The sequence below is a fragment of the Diceros bicornis genome, chromosome 2 (genome assembly GCF_020826845.1).
Source record: "Diceros bicornis minor isolate mBicDic1 chromosome 2, mDicBic1.mat.cur, whole genome shotgun sequence".
Taxonomy (NCBI): Eukaryota; Metazoa; Chordata; class Mammalia; order Perissodactyla; family Rhinocerotidae; genus Diceros; species Diceros bicornis.
This window is the reverse complement of record NC_080741.1, coordinates 41,680,056-41,699,686: the sequence shown is the minus strand read 5'-3', so window position 1 is coordinate 41,699,686 and position 19,631 is coordinate 41,680,056. Positions and strand designations below refer to the sequence as shown.

Genomic DNA, 19,631 nt, shown 5'->3' with positions numbered 1-19,631 from the left:
ATAAATGCAGCCTTTCCTGATTCCTTGAGTGAATGTAATGGTTCCTGCTTATGTGCCTTAATTATTTCCTGTATTCATTGTGGCGAATTTATTTGTGTCTGTCTCTCCCGTGAAGTTCTTAAACACAAAGGCAGTGACTTAATCAATATTATATTTCTAATGTGAGAATAGAATCTGGCCCAGATTATGGACTCAACAAATGTTGATACCTAGATAAATAAACAACTTGAATGAATGAATCTAAAAATTAAAAATTTCACCATAAATTTGAGACTTAGTGGTCTCAGAAAGAAGACCAAGAGTGAGTTTCAGACTCATTCTAGGTTGTTTAACCACCCCAAAGCTGCCCACAGGGTCAGAGGTCAGGCTATGGATAGATTACTGTTCTCCTGACTTATATTTGGACTGGTCCTTGAGGTGCACACAGGATGTCAACAGTGGAGATGGAGAAGCAAGGTGGGTAGAAGAAGGGAGGAGTGGGAGCAAAGACAGAAAAACGTAGCCTTTTAGGGAGATTAACCTATTGATGTTCTGAAAGATAGAGCAAGGTAAGGGGCAGAATGAGGAGACCTCACTGTGGCTTAGGAGGATGATGAGGAAAAGAGTAGAATGTTGTAATCACCATGAAACAAGCATTGACAGAACTTGGAGGAGGGGAGGAGACAAGGTGAAAAGGATGATGTGATGCTGAAGGCTTGTGTGTGTTGAGATCACGTGCTCAGCTATGTGTAAAAACTTCAACGATTGATCAAATTCTTCCGTGTATGGTTTGGGTGGTTCACAAAGCCTGTGTCCATCCTCACTTCATTCCCTGCAATCCTTAGGACGCTATTTACTTTTGCCAAAATAGTCTCTGCATAAAAAACAACCATAAAACCTCAGTGGCATACAATAATAAACATGTGTCTGCATGATTCTGCTCATCTAGGCTGGTTATCTCTGCTGATCTTGGCTGACTTTATTCATGTGAGTGGTAATGACTAGCAGTCAGCTACTCTAGCGTGAGCTGAACTGGGCAACTTGGCTCTGCACCACATGTCTATCCTCCTCCTCCTAGAACCAGTGGGCTGGCCCAAATATGCCTTGCTTATGGAGATGGTACAGGAAAGCAAGTGGAAGCATGCAAGGCCTCTCAAAGCCTAGGCTCAGAACTGGCATGCTGTGGCTCTCACTCTGCTCTATTGGCCAAATCAAGTCACATGGCTGAGCCCAGATTCAAGAGGTTGGAAAAAGACTCCACCCCTTTAGTGGGAGCAATTGCAAAGGCACAGGACATGCATAAAGGGAGGGGTGAAGAGTTGGGGTTATTAATATAACTTACTACAGACACTAATGATAGTGCTGCTGCTCATTCTTTGCAGGACTGGGTTGCTGCTTCCCATGCTGTGCTATGGACAAGAGAAAGTCTCCCTGGATCACTTGGTGGAACCTACGGAAAACCTGCTACCAAATAGTGAAACACAGCTGGTTTGAGAGCTTTATTATCTTTGTGATTCTGCTGAGCAGTGGGGCACTGGTAAATTTTCTCAGTCTTTTGAGGCTGTTGGGGATCAAGGCAGCTGGGGAAGCTACATTCTGACTTGGCCCCTCATGGGGCTGTGAATGTGGAGAGACCAGGCAGAAGTGGAATCTCTGCTGCTGGTTCCCCTAAGGGGACAGGATTTTACACAACAACTTCTGGAGTCATGCTCCAACTGGGAAATCCCCAAGCCAAAGACAATTCACCTGTGAGGAAGCATGACAAAAATCAGCACTTATTTATTTATTTATTTATTTATTTATTTATTTATTTATTTAAATGTGGTATCTTTATTTCTTTAATCATGAATTTAAATCAAATGACTTGAGATACTATCATCTCAGATACTTAGAAAACTTAACTAAGTATGTCCTGTTTGAAGATCAAGTTGTAGATTTAATTTATTTTATTCTCTAGACATATATTTCTGTGGTCCTCTGAACTGAATTTTTCCTTACTGGAGCTTAATGTTATAAACCTTTGTTTAATTCTATTGACTCTATTTGATGAGTAGCCCTTGAAAATGGCCTAAAGGACCAGAAGGGAATATGCCTTTTTATAGAAGTTATGTCTTATCTTTACCTTTTTCTTTGTTTTTTTTAAAATTTCAAGTGTACATCTTTATATTTCGATTTCTGTGTAGGTTGCATCATGTTCACCACCCAAAGACTAATTACCATCCATCACCATACGCATGTGCCCAGTCACCCCTTTCACCCTCCTTCCTCCTCCCTTCCCCTCTGGTAACCACCCATCTAGTCTCTGCATCTATGTGTTTGAAAAACCAGCACTTTGAAGTGGCTATTGGAGTCTGGTCCTTGACCCCAGGTCTGTTCGTCGTTCTTGGAGGATTTCTAGACATTTTCTCTGTATCGTATGTGTTTCCTCCTCTAGAATACTCCTACCTTCTCTCTTCCTGAAGACCATAGTGCTGCTTTCTAGAAGGTAAAACATTAGGAGAAGAAGGCTACAGAGCCAGATTAGGATATAAGTTGTCTTGGTATTTTCCACCACTCATGACCCCTTGAGGGGAGGGACAAAAAGATACTGATTTATGTGTGTGACTGATCCTTCCAAATTAAGGTCTGGTGTGTCCTAGTGAGATTTGGAAATAACTCTGAATCTATCAGCCTCCATAGCCAGATAGTCATAAACTCCTTCCTGCTCTCTCTCCTCACCTTTTGATCCTTCTTGCCCCCTCTTCACCTCCCCATTGGGCGATAGTATCTTCTCTCATATCACCTAGCTGTTTCGCTTTCTCCATCTCTTCCCTTCTATCTTGTGTCTCCCCTTAAAATGGCCATAATATAGAACTAAATTCTCTTACTATTTGTTATGTAAGTGAATGGACTCCTGGGTTCCCCTTTATTGATTTAGAGTCACAGAACATTTCACAATAAGTTGCTAGCAAATGGAAGAGACAAGGAAATGTCTTGCTGATTCGCCACTATCTTCCTGGTTAGTGCTTTACACCTGTGTAATCTCTAGGTGAAAGGAGATGAGCACATACTGGGGCCCACCAGAGCCTATGATCAACAGACATCTCCATGTATCTACTTACTGCAATGTAAATTATTCCTCAAACAAAAAAGCAAATTTCTTTAAAACTGTCCCAGAGAACTTCCTTTTTATTGCTAACCCTTGGTCTAGGGTTCTCTGTAGTCTTCTGGAGATTACATTTTCACTGGCTGTCTACTTTTATTCAAGTGGTAAGTTTCTTTCATTGATTCCTCAATGGTAACTGGTGTCTACCAACCCCTGTGCTGGTGAGTGGAAAAGCAGTGGTGTTGTCAAAAGGCAACAGACACATGCCCTCTGGCACCATACAAGAAAACTTATAATTAGAGGAGTAGCAGAGGGCACACAATCCTCATAGTTCTCATCTGCCTTCAGATGAGGCCAGCACAGGCTGGGCAGAGCAACACTGAACACGCAATGCAGAGGGCTCCAGGAGAGGGACACAGGCCTTGTTTCTCTATACATATTTGTAGAGAAATGGAGACAAGAAACTTCTAATCCCCTGCCACTGTATGTGGTGTATGGACCAGCAGCCTCAGTATCCCCTGGAATCTTGTTAGAAATGCAGAATCTTGGGCCAACCCCAGACCTGCTGAATCAGAATCTAGGTGATTTGGGGCTCATTAGAGTCTGAGAAGCTCTGGTCGGGGCAGCTATGTAGTAATGGGAGCTTCTTGGATTAGGAAATGGCCTCCTTATGCTGTGGAAGCCTCAAAGCTCAGTTGCTGATGTCAGCCTGTTCTTCCATTGAGCAAACTCAGACCTGCTGAGTCAGCTTGTTGCTAAGTTTCCAAAATGAGAGAAAAGAAGCTTCCAACACCATTCAGATTTGTCTCTCCTACAGAGGCAAATACACAGACAAAACCCTACTTCCAGGAGCTTGGAGTCTAATAGGGAAGACAGGTGGAGTCCAGGCAATTATAGACCATGGCCACAGTGATACCCTCAGAGAAGTGGGTGACATGAGGCCACGTAGGATTGATGCCTAACTCAGTCTTGGTTGAAGAAGGACAGTTTCCTATAGAAAATATGAGCTAAACTGAGATCTAAAGGCTGACAAGAAGCTGGCAGGACAGAGGAGGAGATAGAGGGCCTTCTCCAGTCAAATGCCCACTTGGGAGTTGGAAGTGAGACTGTCTTATTCTTTTCATTCTTTTTCTGCAGGGCCATGGGGCTGTGGGATTACCTTAGTCCCCAGCAGCAGGGCTAATTTCTTTCTTGCCTTCAGTGTTTGCCCAAATGTCTTGGCAGGTTTAGTGCCAGGGCCCCTTCTCTTCTTTTTTTCATGCTCAGCAACTCTGTGAGGGCCAAAAGAACAGTTTATACCATAGTTACATAGACCCTGGAGAATCACACACACACTTTGGGTAAGGGAAATATTTAGACATAGCATGAAAAAGAGTGTCTCTGAAAACTAGGATGTCTCATTTTCATAGTCACACTTAATGAATGTTTAATATTCAAAGTAATTTACGCTGGGAGCTCTAGCCTAGAGCTTCCCAAACTTTTGCATGTCATGGTGTTCATACAAGATGATCAAATGGATAAGGCTGTTAGTGGTGGAAGATGATGGGCCTCAGGGTTGGCGGGATCTAGAGTGTGGGCTTGATGTTATAAGCAGTGGAGAGCCACTGAATAGAGCCTCTAAGGTAACTAGAAAGATGAAAGAGATGGTATACGCCACTGGGTGGTTCTGGAAAAGTTGGCAAGATGTTGGCAAGAGTTGAAAGGATTAGGAAGACCAGGAAATGACGTGGTGAGCCATTAGGAAGATGTTTTTATATTCCAGGGGCCAGTGATGAGAGCCTGGAAAACTATAGTGGCAATAGAAGTCTAGAAATACGATTTTCTTTCTTCCAGATTTATTTACTCAAGGAATTGATTCCATTGGAAAAGTTCAGCCTTAATACCTTTTGAGCAAAACCTCATCATCGAGAGAGATACTAGTTTATTCAAGTAAGGAAGAAAAATAAAACGTAAAGTGAGCAAGGAGTTCTGTGCAAATATTCAAACTGGCCTATGGCTATGCTTTATCATTTCAGGTATTTGAAGATATTCACCTTAAGGACCAACCTAATATTGAAGCATTACTTAATTATACTGACAGTATTTTCACATACATTTTTATCCTGGAGATGGGTCTGAAATGGGTGGCCTTTGGATTTGGGAAATATTTCACCAGTGCCTGGTGCTGGCTTGATTTCGTCATTGTGATTGTGAGTTTACCATCTCTGTATCCCATAAAGGTAGGGGTGGAGGATGGGAGTGGGGGAGGGGATCATATAGGAGCTGCTATTCCTGTGTGCCTCATATGAGTGCCTTTCCAAAATATTTTTCTTTACAGTACTTGTAAGTAGTTGTCATTTATCTAGAGACCTGCCTTTCCTGGGTCCCCTTCCTCTTACGCTGAACTTCATATGCTCACCACCCCAACATTTTCTATGATGGCACTCATCCACTTCTCTCCATAAGCCCTGCCTATGTCTGATGTATACCTAGAATAACTTGAGTGTCCTCCATTTTCCCTTCTCCTTCCAATCTTCCATTTCTTTTCAAGACTTCTCAAAGCAGGTCAGCAGCCAACAGGCTTGGCTGGTCTCTGTCTTGATTGTGAAGCAACATAAGAGGATTATTCACATACGTTCTTTCATTTAACCTGCACAACAATATTATGAGTTACACAGAGTTATATATCACCTACCACGTTACAAAAATACCTGAAGCTCAGATGATCAGCAACTCGTTTCAGGTGAAACTGGGATTTGCAGCTTGGTCTGTGTGATGCTAAGGCCAATAACAGTAATAGTAGAACACATTTATTGAGTGCTTTCTCTGCCAGTTACTCTGCCATATTCTTCATATGCATTCTCTCTTATAGTTATCACAGTCACTCCATGTGATAGGTACTATTGTTTTTTTCATATACATAAGAAGAAACTAAGTCATAGAGAGACTAAGAAACATGTTCAAGATTGCCCAGCTAGAAGTGGTGGAGGTGAGACTCAAACCTAGTAAGTCTTACTCCAAAGACCTTGATTTTAGTATCTATATCCTTTCTACCACGAGCTAGTTAGTTAGACTTTATCCCTGCTATTTAAGGAAATAGGTATCACAAATGCATAAGCATAAGCCGTGTGGTCAGCACACCCTGCTGGGGAACCATAACGTTGTTGGTAGACACAAATGAGCCATGTTGTTCAGGCATTTTATAAAGGCATCAGTGCCACAGGAGCTTCAACAGAAGTCAAAAAATGAAATAAAAACATCCACATGTTCGTCAACTCTATCAGTTTCTAGAGTGCAAATCACTCTGCACTCATTATCTTATTAGATTATAGTGAAGAATCCATGACAGTGGACAGATTATTGGTATCTCCATTCTAGGCACCTGTGGTTTACTGACCTAAACTTAGGAGACTGGTCCTAAAGCTACCTTGTCTGCTCTCTTTCTGTGTAAACTTAAACAAAGCGCTTCCCTCTTTTGACATAGTTTTCACATGAATAAAAATGAAAGTGTGGACTATAAATTGCCCAAATTTGACCAGATACAAAATGGAAAACATAAATATAACAATAACCATTTAAAATATAAAAAGAGTAGTCCAATACCACACTGTTAAAAAAGCACACTAGGCCCAGATCGTTTGACAAAGTTTTACCAAACTTCCAAGGAGTAATGCTATATAGTGAATGTCTGCATCCCCCAAAAGTCCTATGTTGAAACCTAATCCCCAATGTGTTGGTATTTGGAGGTGAGGCCTTTGGGAGGTGATTAGGTCATGAGGGCCGAGCCATCATGAATGGGACTAGTGCTCTTATAAAAGAGACCCCACAGAGCTTCCTCACTGCTTCTGCCGTGTGAAGACACGGGGAGAAGTCGTCCATCTATGACCCAGGAAGCAGGTTCTCTCCAGACACTGACTCTGCTATTGCCTTGATCTTGGACTTTCCAGCCTCCAGACTATAAGAAATAAATTTCTGTGATTTATAAGCCACCCATGCTGTTGTATTCTGTTACAGCAGCTTGAACTAAGACAAGCAGTTAACGCAACCTTATTCAAATTGTTAGAAAGAGTAGAAAAAGAAAGGAAGCTTGCAAACTTATTTAATGAGACAAGTATAACCTTGATAACAAAATGAATGGAACAAAAATGAATAGAACAAAAAAGGAAATAATCTTATGATTATATATCTTTATAAATCCCAGAGAAAGCACACAATAAGTGTGGTCCACTATTACTATTATTAGCCTTAGCATCATACAGAACAAGGTGTGAACCCCAGTTTCACCTGAAACGAGTTGCTGATCCTCTGAGCTTCAGGTTTCCTTATCAGTAACATAGTAAGTGATATACAATGCTGGTTAATTTGGAACATTATTGGGGCCAGGCTGGTGTCGCAAGCAGTTAAATGCGCATGCTCCACTGCGGGGCCCAGGGTTCGCAGGTTCAGATCCCAGGCGCACACCGACGCACTGCTTGGCAAGCCTTGCTGTGGTGGTGTCCCATATAAAGCAGAGGAAGATGGGCACGGATGTTAGCCCAGGGCCAGTCTTCCTCAAAAAAAAAAAAAAGAGGAGGATTGGCAGATGTTAGCACAGGCCTGATCTTCCTCACACACAAAAAAAAATTTGGAACATTATTGTGCAGCTTATATGAGAGAATATATATGAATAACCCTTTTATGTTGCTTGTTAATCAAGATTATATAAAATGATCTTTATAATTTTGGAGTAGAAAAATGCAAACACAACCACAAAAATATATGTATAAATTCAACTATATCAAAATATAAAACTTTTGTTTTTGTATTAAACAATATCGTAATCATAGTTAAGGACACGCTAGAGCCCGGAGACAGTATTCACCATACACATAACAGATAATTATTATCCACAGTATATAAAAACTCCCTACAGGTCAGCAAGAAAAAGACAACCCAATATAAGAATGGGAGAAGGATATGACAGGCAATTCACAGAAGGAACGTGAGTTGCTAATAAATGTATGAAGAAATACACATTAGTTATATCACCAGTTAGCACAGAAGTGCATATTAAAATGAGAGACTTCTTTTGACTCATCAGATTGACAAAAATTTTAAAGTTGGATAATATCTAATATTGAGAAGGATATAGGAAAATTGAGTCTCTAATCACTGCTAACAATTTAATTGATACAGTCATTTTGGGGGAAGTTTTGTACTATTAAGTAAAATTACAAATGAACCCCATTTACAATCCAGAAGTACTACTTCTAGTTAAAAATATAAGGAAAACTCTTTTGTATGTACCTGGGAGAAATGCATATGTCTGTCCAGTTTGCTGTTGTTCATAATAGCAGAGAAATGGAAATAACCTAGATATTCACCGAGGAGTGGATTTCATATTCACATATCATGTTGTGATATTTCACAACAGTTAAAAGGAGCAAACTGTAAGAATGTATAACATGATGTATCTCAAAAACATAGTTCAGACTGATAAATGCAAGTTAGAGAAAAAATAAGATAAAACTAGCAGAAGACTTCCCACCCTGAAGAATGCTGTAGAGTGGGAAAGAATGTGGGTGTTTTTATGTCTATCTGTCTCCTCAATGCCTCCCAATTTGGTGGAACCGAGACTGGGGGTGAAATTCCAGGTGAAAAGATGTACAGAGTCCCTCTAGGAACATTTCTTCCCCACCCATGATAACAGTCACTTGGTAAAGCCAGAAGAACTGCTAAGCTTTGACATCCTTTTCCTTCTTGCTAGGTACCAGGTAGAAAGAGTATTTGGGGGAAAAGCTGCTTAAATAACTCTCCCAACAGACAATGCTATCATAAACAAAAAGCCTATTTTAAAAACCGTTATAAATAAAAACATTTTGCATTGACAGTGATTTTTTTAAAAAGTTGATTATAAATTTTAAAATCCAATTATCCTGTCATATTAACTCAATTTCTCTCAATTTTGCAAATATTTTACTACAGTGAGATGGGCAAGATTAGTGGTGGATGTTTTTAGATAATGGTGAACTTTGACATCTGTCAGGAGTATCATAATTCACTTCCTGTCCCACTGAGCAACTCCCCTTCCAAGTTGAGCCTCTGCAAGCTCTGCGTAATCAGTAAGAAGGGCTGAAAATCTACAAATGGTGGTCTTCAACTTAAGCACAGGGTATTTGTTAAGTTTTAATTTAGTATATTTACAGAGCTTTCCAATCCTCAGTCCTGTCCTGTTGGGAAGAAGTATGTTGGGAGAGAAAATTGGATTTAATTCCCCGAAAAGGAGCTATTTGAGTGAGAGGAAATTTATTATTTCTTTGTAACTTTTTATTTTGATATCATTTCAAACTTACAGAAAAGTTGCAAGAAAGAGTGTGAAGAAGGACCCCTTATACTCTTTCCCCAGATTAACCAATTATTGACATTTTACCCCATCTGCTTTGTCAGTTTGTCTCTTTTTTTTCTAAACTGCTTGAGATTAAGTTGCAGGCACCACGCCCATTTACCCCTCAACATTTCAGTGTGTATTTCTTAAAACAAGGATATTTTCTGACATAGTCACAGTACAATTATCAAAGTTAGGAAATTGAACATGATCCAATACTAAAACCCACATCCATTTTCAAATTTTGTCAGTTATCACAACAACGTCCTTTATGACTAATTCTCTCTACGCACCCACCACCACCTTCCCCCCCTCCAATCCAGGATCCAAATCAGGACACTTCACAGCATATCATTGTCATATCTCTTTCGTTTTCTTTAATTTACAACAATTTCTCAGTTTTTCTTTGTCTTTCATTAAACAAATGATATAAATGCATCGTTCTCGCCTGAGTGGGCTCTAACTTTGCTAGACAAGGAGAAAAATAGCCTTTCCACCTGCCCTCCCCTTTCCAGCAGCATCTGGCTGTCTTTGTGTCTGGATAATCCATTGTGGGTCTGAAGCATCTGCCTCTCAGAACAAGGGCTCTCAATCCCACACTGGCTTCCCGAGCTTCAAGTCAGTTGTACTACCTGTGGCCTCTCTTCCCACCAGGTCTCTGTGGCCAGTCTCATCGACTTAAAGGGCTTGAAGTCCTTCCGGACTCTCCGAGCACTGAGGCCCCTGCGAGCGCTGTCCCAGTTTGAAGGAATGAAGGTACATTCTTCAGGTGGATGGGAGGAAGTTCAGCTAGCAGGGAAAGGCAGAGAGGCCAACAGCTCTTCTTGGGCTAGGCTTCCCTTAAATTGCCAAGCTTTTCCTGGCCTTCTTTCCATCTAGCTCACTGCTTAGAATCTGAGAGACAGAGAAAAGTCTAAGATATAGTCTCCATCCTAAAAGAGCTTCTGTGACAGCGCTGAGATGGGCTCTGGCTTCCTTTCAAACCTAGGGCGTGTGTCCCATAAGTCTCTACCACCATCATTAGAGGAGACTTCTCAAGTGATCCTCAGTGGCAACAGAAAGACCCATTGCATATGCAGCTGAGAGTAGAGCTTGCCATGGGGTGAGGGGTGGAGAGTGGAGAGTAAAAAGACGTAGCTCCAAGAGATCCAGCCGCACATATCAGGCCCATCCTGGGAGGATCAAGAGTTTGGTGTCCCACAAATCTGGTATGTTTTTCTTCTGTTTTGTTTCCTTCAGGTAGTAGTTAATGCTCTTATAGGTGCCATACCTGCCATTCTGAATGTTTTGCTTGTCTGCCTCATTTTCTGGCTCATATTTTGTATCCTGGGAGTAAACTTCCTTTCTGGAAAATTTGCAAGATGCATCAATGGAACAGATAAAAATTCAGTTATAAATTACAGCATTGTTGCAAACCAAAGCCAATGTAAAAGTAGAAATTTCTCCTGGTTCACCCCGGAAGTCAACTTTGACAATGTGGGAATGGCTTACCTCGCCCTGCTCCAAGTGGTAAGTACTGTCACTACGTTTTTGACTCGGAGGAGAGAAAACCTAAAAGAATCACAAATCATTTCTCAGCTAATAAAAATTCAGTGCCTCCGCTGAGATAATAGAATCAAATCCCAATTCCACATGTGGGAACCAATGCCCTCTGGAATTGTTCCCCACTGAGCATCTCCAACTTTATTGTCTACTGAGCCTCAACATCCAAGTAATGCCCCTGTAAGAGTCTGTGTGTCTCACCCTGTCCTATATGGTGCCTTGCTCTCCAGAGCTCCAGCTAGAGAGGAGTGGAGCCTCAGATGCTAAGCCACACCATTAGTAACAGTTCCCTATTGGAAGTCAGTCCTAGGTCAAACCACAGTTGCCAGGTCTTGGACAGACAGTACAAACAGATGTGGCATCAGGAAAGAGCCTTGGCCAGCTGGCATCAGGAAAGAGCCTTAACCAGGCTCTTTCCAGCAGCTGGACCATAGCTTCTCTAGCAATTTTTAAGGCAGAAATTTCTTTTGTTTTTAAACTTTTTATCTTGTGCAAAGGAAGAAGAAAAAAATCAAGACACTCATCCTTGAGTTCCTTTCTACTGTTCTTTTATTGGACATTCTGTCCCGGAAGGGTGGGACATCATCTTACATATATCTGCCCACTGGGCCTTGCTTGCCTTTGCATGGCACTTGCCTGTTGACGAAGGCACTTTCCTCTATAACTGTGTTTGTATTTCTTTGCTTTTATTGCAGGCAACATTTAAGGGCTGGATGGAAATTATGTATGCAGCTGTTGATTCCACAAAGGTGAGCTTCTGTTCCACCATGTTCTACAGTGCTAGGGTCAAATATCACGACTACATGGACAATCCAGAACTTCCTGCCTCATAGTTCCGGTGGCCAGAGTTCTTTGCCTTGTTTTCCTTGAGGCGAACACGGTGAAGTAGGCATAAAAAGGGTTATTATTCGTCTTGCCATGAGTATTACATCCTAATGTGCTCCAAAGTCCAGTTATCTTCCTCCATAGTGACCAAAGAGAAGCCACTCATATAGGAGATGGAGCCAGAAACAACAGAATCACAGGATGCCTTGATTTTCCTCTCCTACCTCTTCTCCAAATAGGTGGACCGGCAGAAGCCAAATTTCAAAGGGTACTTGCCCTTGACTGGGAAAACCTTAAGACTGGACTAGGTCTGAGCAAGAGTGAATATCTCATGGCTCCAGGCTTCCCAGAGGCTAAAGGGGTTTCTGATGATTGTCAACTGTTAAATTGTGGTTAAATAAAAGTAATCATGGACTCCCAAAGTTGGGAGAATACTCAGCAATCTAGTCTATTTCTATTTCCCAGTTGAAAAAATTGAGGAATAGAAAGGAAGAGTGTTGCCCAAAGCCAAAGCATGAGCAAATGGTTGAATCAAGAATGGAAGCAACATTGTTTATTTTTTCCATTTCATCACACGTGTGTTGTTCTGTTTGAGAGTGCAGATTTGACGCATGGCACATAGTAGGTGTTCCACACATGTGAGTTGGTAGCAGCAGTAGAGGTGGTATGAGTAGTGTTATAATAGCAGTAGAGACCATTTATAACAAAGGAAATGTTTTAAAATATTAATGTGCTCATTTTTTTTGTCTGTTTGAGTACCTGACCTTCACCCTAGTTCACCTTAGGCATCCATCTGCCTTGAAGTGGAAATGGGGGATGGGAAGGAAATCTTATGCAGATGTATGATAGAAGAGGTATGTGGCTTACATATGTTCCCTCAGTGAATGATAGGTGGGTGGAGGTGTGTGGAGAGGTGCCTGTCCTGATGCTTGTCCTGTGACATTCTAGCTGGTGGGTGCTGGCTTCTAGCATGATGGCCCTTGTCTGTGTAGCCACAGAGCATCCTGCTGGTCTCAAATATTGAAGCTGTGACTGGTGAAACCATGGGTCTTTCTCCCCTCTCAACTCCTCCTGGCCTCAAACACTGACTCTCTGCCATATCCTCCATGTGGTCTCTGGCCCAGAAGTCTACTCCCATTGCTTGCTACGAAGCCCACCATGGTAGGCCCATGGCTATCAATCCCATGTCCAAGCCACAGGAGAACTGAAAAAGGTTTGAGAGACCTCTCTCTGTCTGATTATACTACTCCAGCCTCTTAAGTATCCCAGGCCTTCCCAGTGGCAGTTTCCTCTTAGAAAAATACAGAAGTTGAACCAGAACATCCTCTTTGCCCTCCAGGTTCCCCTCAATTTACTGGGCCCGAAGTCCCTTCTCCAAACCCAAAGAGGGAGAATCAGGACACACATCTCATGGCTCTGATGTTCTCTGTCTCTCTATTTCTTTTTCTGACAATTCTCTAGGTACAAATGGGGTGAGCTTTTGTTCTTTCCTCTTTCTATCTGAACCTCCCTTTGCAAGACTACCAGCCCACTGCATAATCTTATTTTAAATGTCAGATGCTGAATATTAATTCTTTCTTTCCATTGTATTGTTTCTGTACTAATGCCTACCCTTGATTCCAACAAGCGGATGCCTCAAGCCAACTGGGACTAAGGTCAGGTACTCTTCCAGGCAAAAGAGAAAAATAATATTTTCAAATATTTACTTCCATTACACTAGTCTATTTGGTGGTTGTTGAATAACAAATATCAGAAATATATCCAACAGATGACAGAGCTATCAGCACTCATAGCTATATCTTTGAATGTGATCGGGGGAAAGATAAGAGAAATCCTCCTGCCACCTATCCCCAAACTGCATAAAGCCGATGACAATGTGAAGAACTTAGAGGAAAGGAATCTCCAATGCTTTGGGTCACACCTTGAGCTGGGGGAGCTTGGTTGTAGTCCATTTGTGTCCATTTAGAAGCTTGATTATTCATTCATTCATTCACTCAATCATTCATTCATTCAATGTGTACTGAGAATCTACATGTCCCAAGGTACACTAGGCACTAGGAATTCAAGAGTGACAGGACATAAACACAGACTAAATACAACAGTGGGCTCTGTATGAGGATATAGTTGTTCAACAACAGTTGCTAGTCAGTAACTTCTGCCTGAGGTGAACATGCCCCTTCTCTGGTAGCCTCATCTGCAGTCTGGCTCCCTCCAGTTAGGTGTCCATATAAACAACCTAGAGACCTTTTCAAAGAATACATGTGATCGTGCCACTCCTATCTCTTACAACCCCTCCACGATTCTTCATTGCTGGTAGAAAAAGCCTAACCGTCTTGCCACAACCCCTCCCCACTGCATGGTACCACTCAAGCTGCACTAGGGGAAACTGAAAGAGGGGCTCCCTGCAGGGGCCGTGACTGTCTGGAGGAGGCTGAGTAGTTAATGCTGCTGCTGCTGAGAAACACTTTGGTCTTCTAGATAAGACAGTTAAGATGGCTTATATTTTTCTCCAGTAATTGTTTTTTTCTCTCATTTAAAAATCCCTAACAGGAAGATGAACAGCCAAAGTTTGAGGACAACAAATACATGTACCTTTACTTCGTAGTTTTTATCATCTTTGGTTCATTCTTTACTCTGAATCTCTTTATTGGTGTTATTATTGACAACTTCAACCAACAGCAGAAAAAGATAAGTATTGGGGTTGTCCTGATTTGGTATTTTCACCTCTCTTCTCCAACGGGCTTGAATGGAACATAATTCTGGTCTAGACTGTTGTGCAAAGTAGCCTTTATCATCTGCCTAAGAACAAAGAGGAAGCCACTTGGAGAAGATTCTTAAAGATATGGCTGAAAAAGAGACTGAAAACAGCTGGGTTTTATTAAATCATTGTTTTTACTCTCCATTCTACCTTCTTAAAAAAAGGACATTGTTGAATCTCAATAGAAAAACAGCTACCACGATTAGTATGTATGACACTATAGTCATCTTTTAGTAACTTTTCAAGTGTAACTTGTTATCCAGGATAAAAAGAATAAACTCTCCTCTTTCAGCAAACTTGTGTTCTGGCTCTCAACACCCAAGTCTCAGCAGATTTATTGAATTTACTTGGAAAGAAGATGATTGGGGAAGAGGCAGGTTTTTTAGGGATATTTTTTTCCCATGCACTGTAATAAACAGATGTTTATTTTTCTGATTCTATGATCCATAGGAACTTGGTAGTAAATGTGGGAAATAGAGGAAGATTAAAAAGAAAATTTAAATCACCCCTAAGGTGGCCACCAAATGATAACCCTGTTAGATTAAGCCTCATCTTTATGGTACATTCTCTTCCAGTTACTTTGTTAACTGTGTATTCTTTTTACACGGATGAGATTACGCAATATTTTTAATTTTTTAGCTTCCTCTCCTCTCCACTAGTTATGAGCCCATGTCATGAAATCATCTTTGTTACCAGAATTTTCAGGGCTGAATTACATCCCATCTTATGGATAGATCATAATTTATGCTAATCATCCTCCTCTCTTTTGGACATTTAGGTCTTTTCTAAATTTCTTGCTCTTCTAAAACAATCATGAACATTCTTGAAATTCTCTCTGTGTGTCTGTGATTATTTCCTCAGGAGAAGTTCCTAGAATTTAAGATATTAAAGATATATTGCTAAAATGCTGTGCTAGGTACTCTCCTTTTGCAACATACGAAAATGCCTGTTTACTCTGTTTTTATCATTTTGATTTTTATAATTTTTTATTATCTTTTCTAGCTCGATGGGTAAAAGTGTTTATCTCATTGTTTTATATTCATTTATGTGATCATTTGTGAGGTTATATACTTTTTCACAGGTTGATTGATGGCCATACATATTTCTCCCTTAAGAATTATCTGTTTAAGGGCCAGCCCCGTGGCTTAGTGGTTAAGTGCGCGCGCTCCGCTGCTGGCGGCCCGGGTTCGGGTCCCGGGCGCGCACCGACGCGCCGCTTCTCCGGCCATGCTGAGGCCGCGTCCCACGTGCAGCGACTGGAGGGATGTGCAACTATGGCATGCAACTATCTACTGGGGCTTTGGGGGAAAAAATAAATAAATAAAATTATAAAAAAAAAAAAAAAAAGAATTATCTGTTTAAGGGCCAGCCCTGTGGCACAGCAGTTAAGTGTGCGCTCTCCACTTCAGCGGCCTGGGGTTCGCAGGTTCAGATCCCAGGTGCGCACTGACAAACTACTTGTCAAGCCATGCTGTGGCGGCATCCCATATAAAGTAGAGGAAGATGGGCCCGAATGTTAGCCCAGGGCCAGTCTTCCTCAGCAAAAAAGAGGAGTTTTGGCATTGGATGTTAGCTCAGGGCTGGTCTTCCTCACACACACACACAAAATTATTATATATTTATAGCCCTTGTCTCTTTTAAAATTGATTGTCATCTTTTTCTTATGTTTTTATACAATAAGCCCAATTTATGCCTTGCCTCCTATATTTTTGTAATGACATTTTTGACTTACAGACGTTTAGCATTTTTTTGGAGTCAAACTCCCAATCTTGTCCTTTTTGGCTTCTTCTCTTGCATTGATGAACTGACAGCATTTCTCAATCCTAAAATCAGATAACTAAATATTCACCTTTGGTTTTCCTAGTTGTTTTGTGGCTCTTTTTTATTTTTCTGTTAGACTCTTGTAATTCATCCAAAATGTATCTTGATACTGATTAGCCTTTTTAGTGTCTGCTGGGAGAGTCATTCACCGTCCTTATGCAGCTGTGTTGCTGCTGTTACTTGGGAGTATGCTATGTAGTCACCTCTGTAATATGCAGCTTGATTGCAATCAATACCTGCAATTTGGATGTCAGGCCTTGTGATTTTAGATTTAAGCTGACATTTGAAATTACTGTTTTGATCAGTCCCTAGCATTTTTGTTTTGTTTTGTTTTACTTTTTACTACAGAAAATTTCAAACATGCACAAGAGTATTCTAAGATGAACCAAAATACCTATCACCCAGCACAACAATTATTGAATTAAGAACATCCTTGTTCCATCTATGCCCTTACCCAATCCTGCCACCAGATTTTTTTTATAGAGCCAATCACAGGCATCATATCATTTCATCCACAGATATTTCAGAACATATCTCTTTTTAAACATACCACAATTCCATTGTCCCATCTAAAAAGTTTAACATGAATCCTTTAAATTTATCAGAACCCAACCAATGTTCAGATTTCCTCGTCTTTCATTTTCTTATATTTATTTATTCATTCTTTGGTTGATTGATTGATTGATTGATATTAAAGTTTATTTCTTTTCAAATCAGAATTCAAATTAGTTCCTCCCATTTGACGACATCTTTGCTCTCTGGAATGACAAGATGTTCCAGGCCTAAGTCATACCCTTCCTGCCCCAGATCTGGAATCAGCCTTTTCTCTAAGGAGTGCTGGTTTTGTTGCGGGAGGTGGTGTTCCAAGACCACAATCTGGAATGCTCATTGTTCTTGCTTCTAGCCATTTAGCTAGAGCCATTCTAGCTCTAGTGGACAGAGCTACTTCAAATTTAGGACTACAATGAAATATATATATGTGGAAATATGAACACTGATCATTCAAATTCAGGACTACAGGGTTTTCACTTAATCTCTTCTCTGATACATTTGTATCTGCTCTCTTCTACACTGAGAAACCTGATTCTCACAGGCACAGCAGATGATAGCATTAAAATTTTCTGTAATTACTCGTTTTCTTTATCTCACAAGTCACACATAGGACAGTCTCAGAGCAACAGTATTAATACTATCATGATGCATATGATTACTAAAGACACTTGTGTCTGCCAGGCATCCTGAAACAGCCTGGTTAACTTCTAGGGCTGTTTTTTTTTTAATGCAGTACAATATACATAACATAAAATTTACCATCTTAACCATTTTTAGTGTACAGTGGTGATATGAAGTACATTCATAATGTTGTGCAACCATCACCACCATCCAGCTCCATAACTCTTTTCATCTTATAAAACTGAAACTCTATACCCGTTAAACAATAACTCCTCATTCCCTCTTACCCCAGCCCCTGGCAACCACCATTCTACTTTCTGTCTCCATGACTTTGACTACTCTAAGTACCTCAAATAAGTGGAATCATACAGTCTGTGTCTTTTTGTGACTGGCTTATTTCATTTAGCATAACGTCCTCAAGTTTCATCCATGTTGTAGCATATTGCAGAATTTCCTTCCTTTTTAAGGCTGAATAATATTCCATTGTGTGTATATAACACATTTTGTTCATCCATTCATCTGTTAATGGACACTTGTGTTGCTTCCACATTTTAGCTATTGTGAATAAAGTTGCTATGAACATGGGTGTGCAAATAGCTCTTCGAGACCTGCTTTCACTTCTTTTGGGTATATACCCAGAGGTGGAATTACTGGATCATATGGTAATACTATTTTTAATTTTTTGAGGAACCACCATACTATTTTCCACAGGTGCTGTACCATTTTACATTTCCACCAACAGTATATGAAGGTTCTGATTTCTCTACTCCTCACCAACAATTGTTTTCTGTTGTTTTTTATTTTTTTTTAAGTTTTTTTTGGGGGTGGGTGGTGAGGAAGTTTGGCCCTAAGCTAACACCTGTTGCCAATCTTCCTCTTTTTGCTGAGGAAGATTAGCCCTGAGCTAACATGTGTGCCCATCTTCCTCTATTTTGTATATGGGATGCCACCACAGCATGGCTTAATGAGCGGTGCTTTGGTCTGTGCCCGGGATCTGAACCTGTGAACTTTGGACTGCTGAAGCGGAGTGCATGGACTTAACCTCTATGCCACTGGGCTGGCCCTGTTTTCTGTTTTTTTGATAGTAGCCATCCTAATGGGTGTGAGGTGGTATCTCATTTTGTTTTGATTTGCATTTGCCTAATGATTAGTGATGTTGAGCATTTTTTCATGTGTTTATTGGCCATTTGTGTATCTTCTTTGGAGAAATGTCTATTCAAGTCCTTTGCCCATTTTTGAGTCAGGTTGTTTGATTTTTTGTTGTTGTTGTTAAGTTTTAGGTGTTCTCTGTGTATTCTGGATATTAATCTCTTATCAGATAGATGATTTGCAAATATTTTTTCCCATTCTGTGGGTTGCCTTTTTACTCCGTTGATAGTGTCTTCTGATATGCAGAAGTTTTAAATTTTTATGAAGTCCAATTTGTCTATTTTTTCTTTTGTTACCTGTGTCTTTGGTGTCATATCCAAGAAATCATTGCCAAATCCAATGTCGTGAAGCTTTTGTCTTATGTTTTCTTCTAAGAGTTTTATTGTTTTAGATCTTACATTTATGTCTTTGATCCATTTTGAGCTGATTTTTGTAACTGTTGTTAGGTAAGGATTCAACTTCATTCTTTTGCATGTGGATACCCTGTTTTCCCAGCATCGTTTGTTGAAAAGACTGTCTTAGGGCTGTATACTCTGGGCCCATACTGGTGGTGTAAATTCAAACCCCACACCCTCATCAAGGCAGGCCTGGATTCACAAATTATCAGGGAAGACTGGCTTTTTACCTATGGTACACACTGAGATAGTTTCCTAGTTGTCTTCCATGGCCAACGGGCAGTTTCTGTTGTCTTATTCACCCTTCCATTGGCAACACTTGGAGATTCCCCTATTCATGCAGGGACCTTGGCGAAAGCCCGCCACCTTTTTCCGTGACCTCCTTGTGATTATTCAAGCCCACGATTCTAGTTTTTACAGAGATTAGCAAATGCTCTTAGGCCAACCACGGCTTCAGGGCTAATTTACAACTCTGTCTCTTCATTTTCAGACCCTGGAGATTTTCCTTACTTTTGTGCAAGTTCAGTTACACATTTAAAAGGAATTCTGTTCTATCTTATT

At 40.6% G+C, this 19,631-nt stretch overlaps 1 protein-coding gene across 1 annotated transcript in view; it reads left to right on the top strand.

Moving 5' to 3' along the window:
• Positions 1-19,631, top strand: part of SCN11A (sodium voltage-gated channel alpha subunit 11) — a 74,873-nt gene that overhangs the window by 46,428 nt on the left and 8,814 nt on the right. Inside the window, exons 18-23 of the mRNA XM_058549418.1 lie at positions 1,362-1,516; positions 5,080-5,253; positions 10,062-10,163; positions 10,647-10,916; positions 11,645-11,698; positions 14,325-14,466. Of these exons, the coding sequence (XP_058405401.1) occupies positions 1,362-1,516; positions 5,080-5,253; positions 10,062-10,163; positions 10,647-10,916; positions 11,645-11,698; positions 14,325-14,466 (897 nt within the window). The remainder of the gene's footprint in view (positions 1-1,361; positions 1,517-5,079; positions 5,254-10,061; positions 10,164-10,646; positions 10,917-11,644; positions 11,699-14,324; positions 14,467-19,631) is intronic.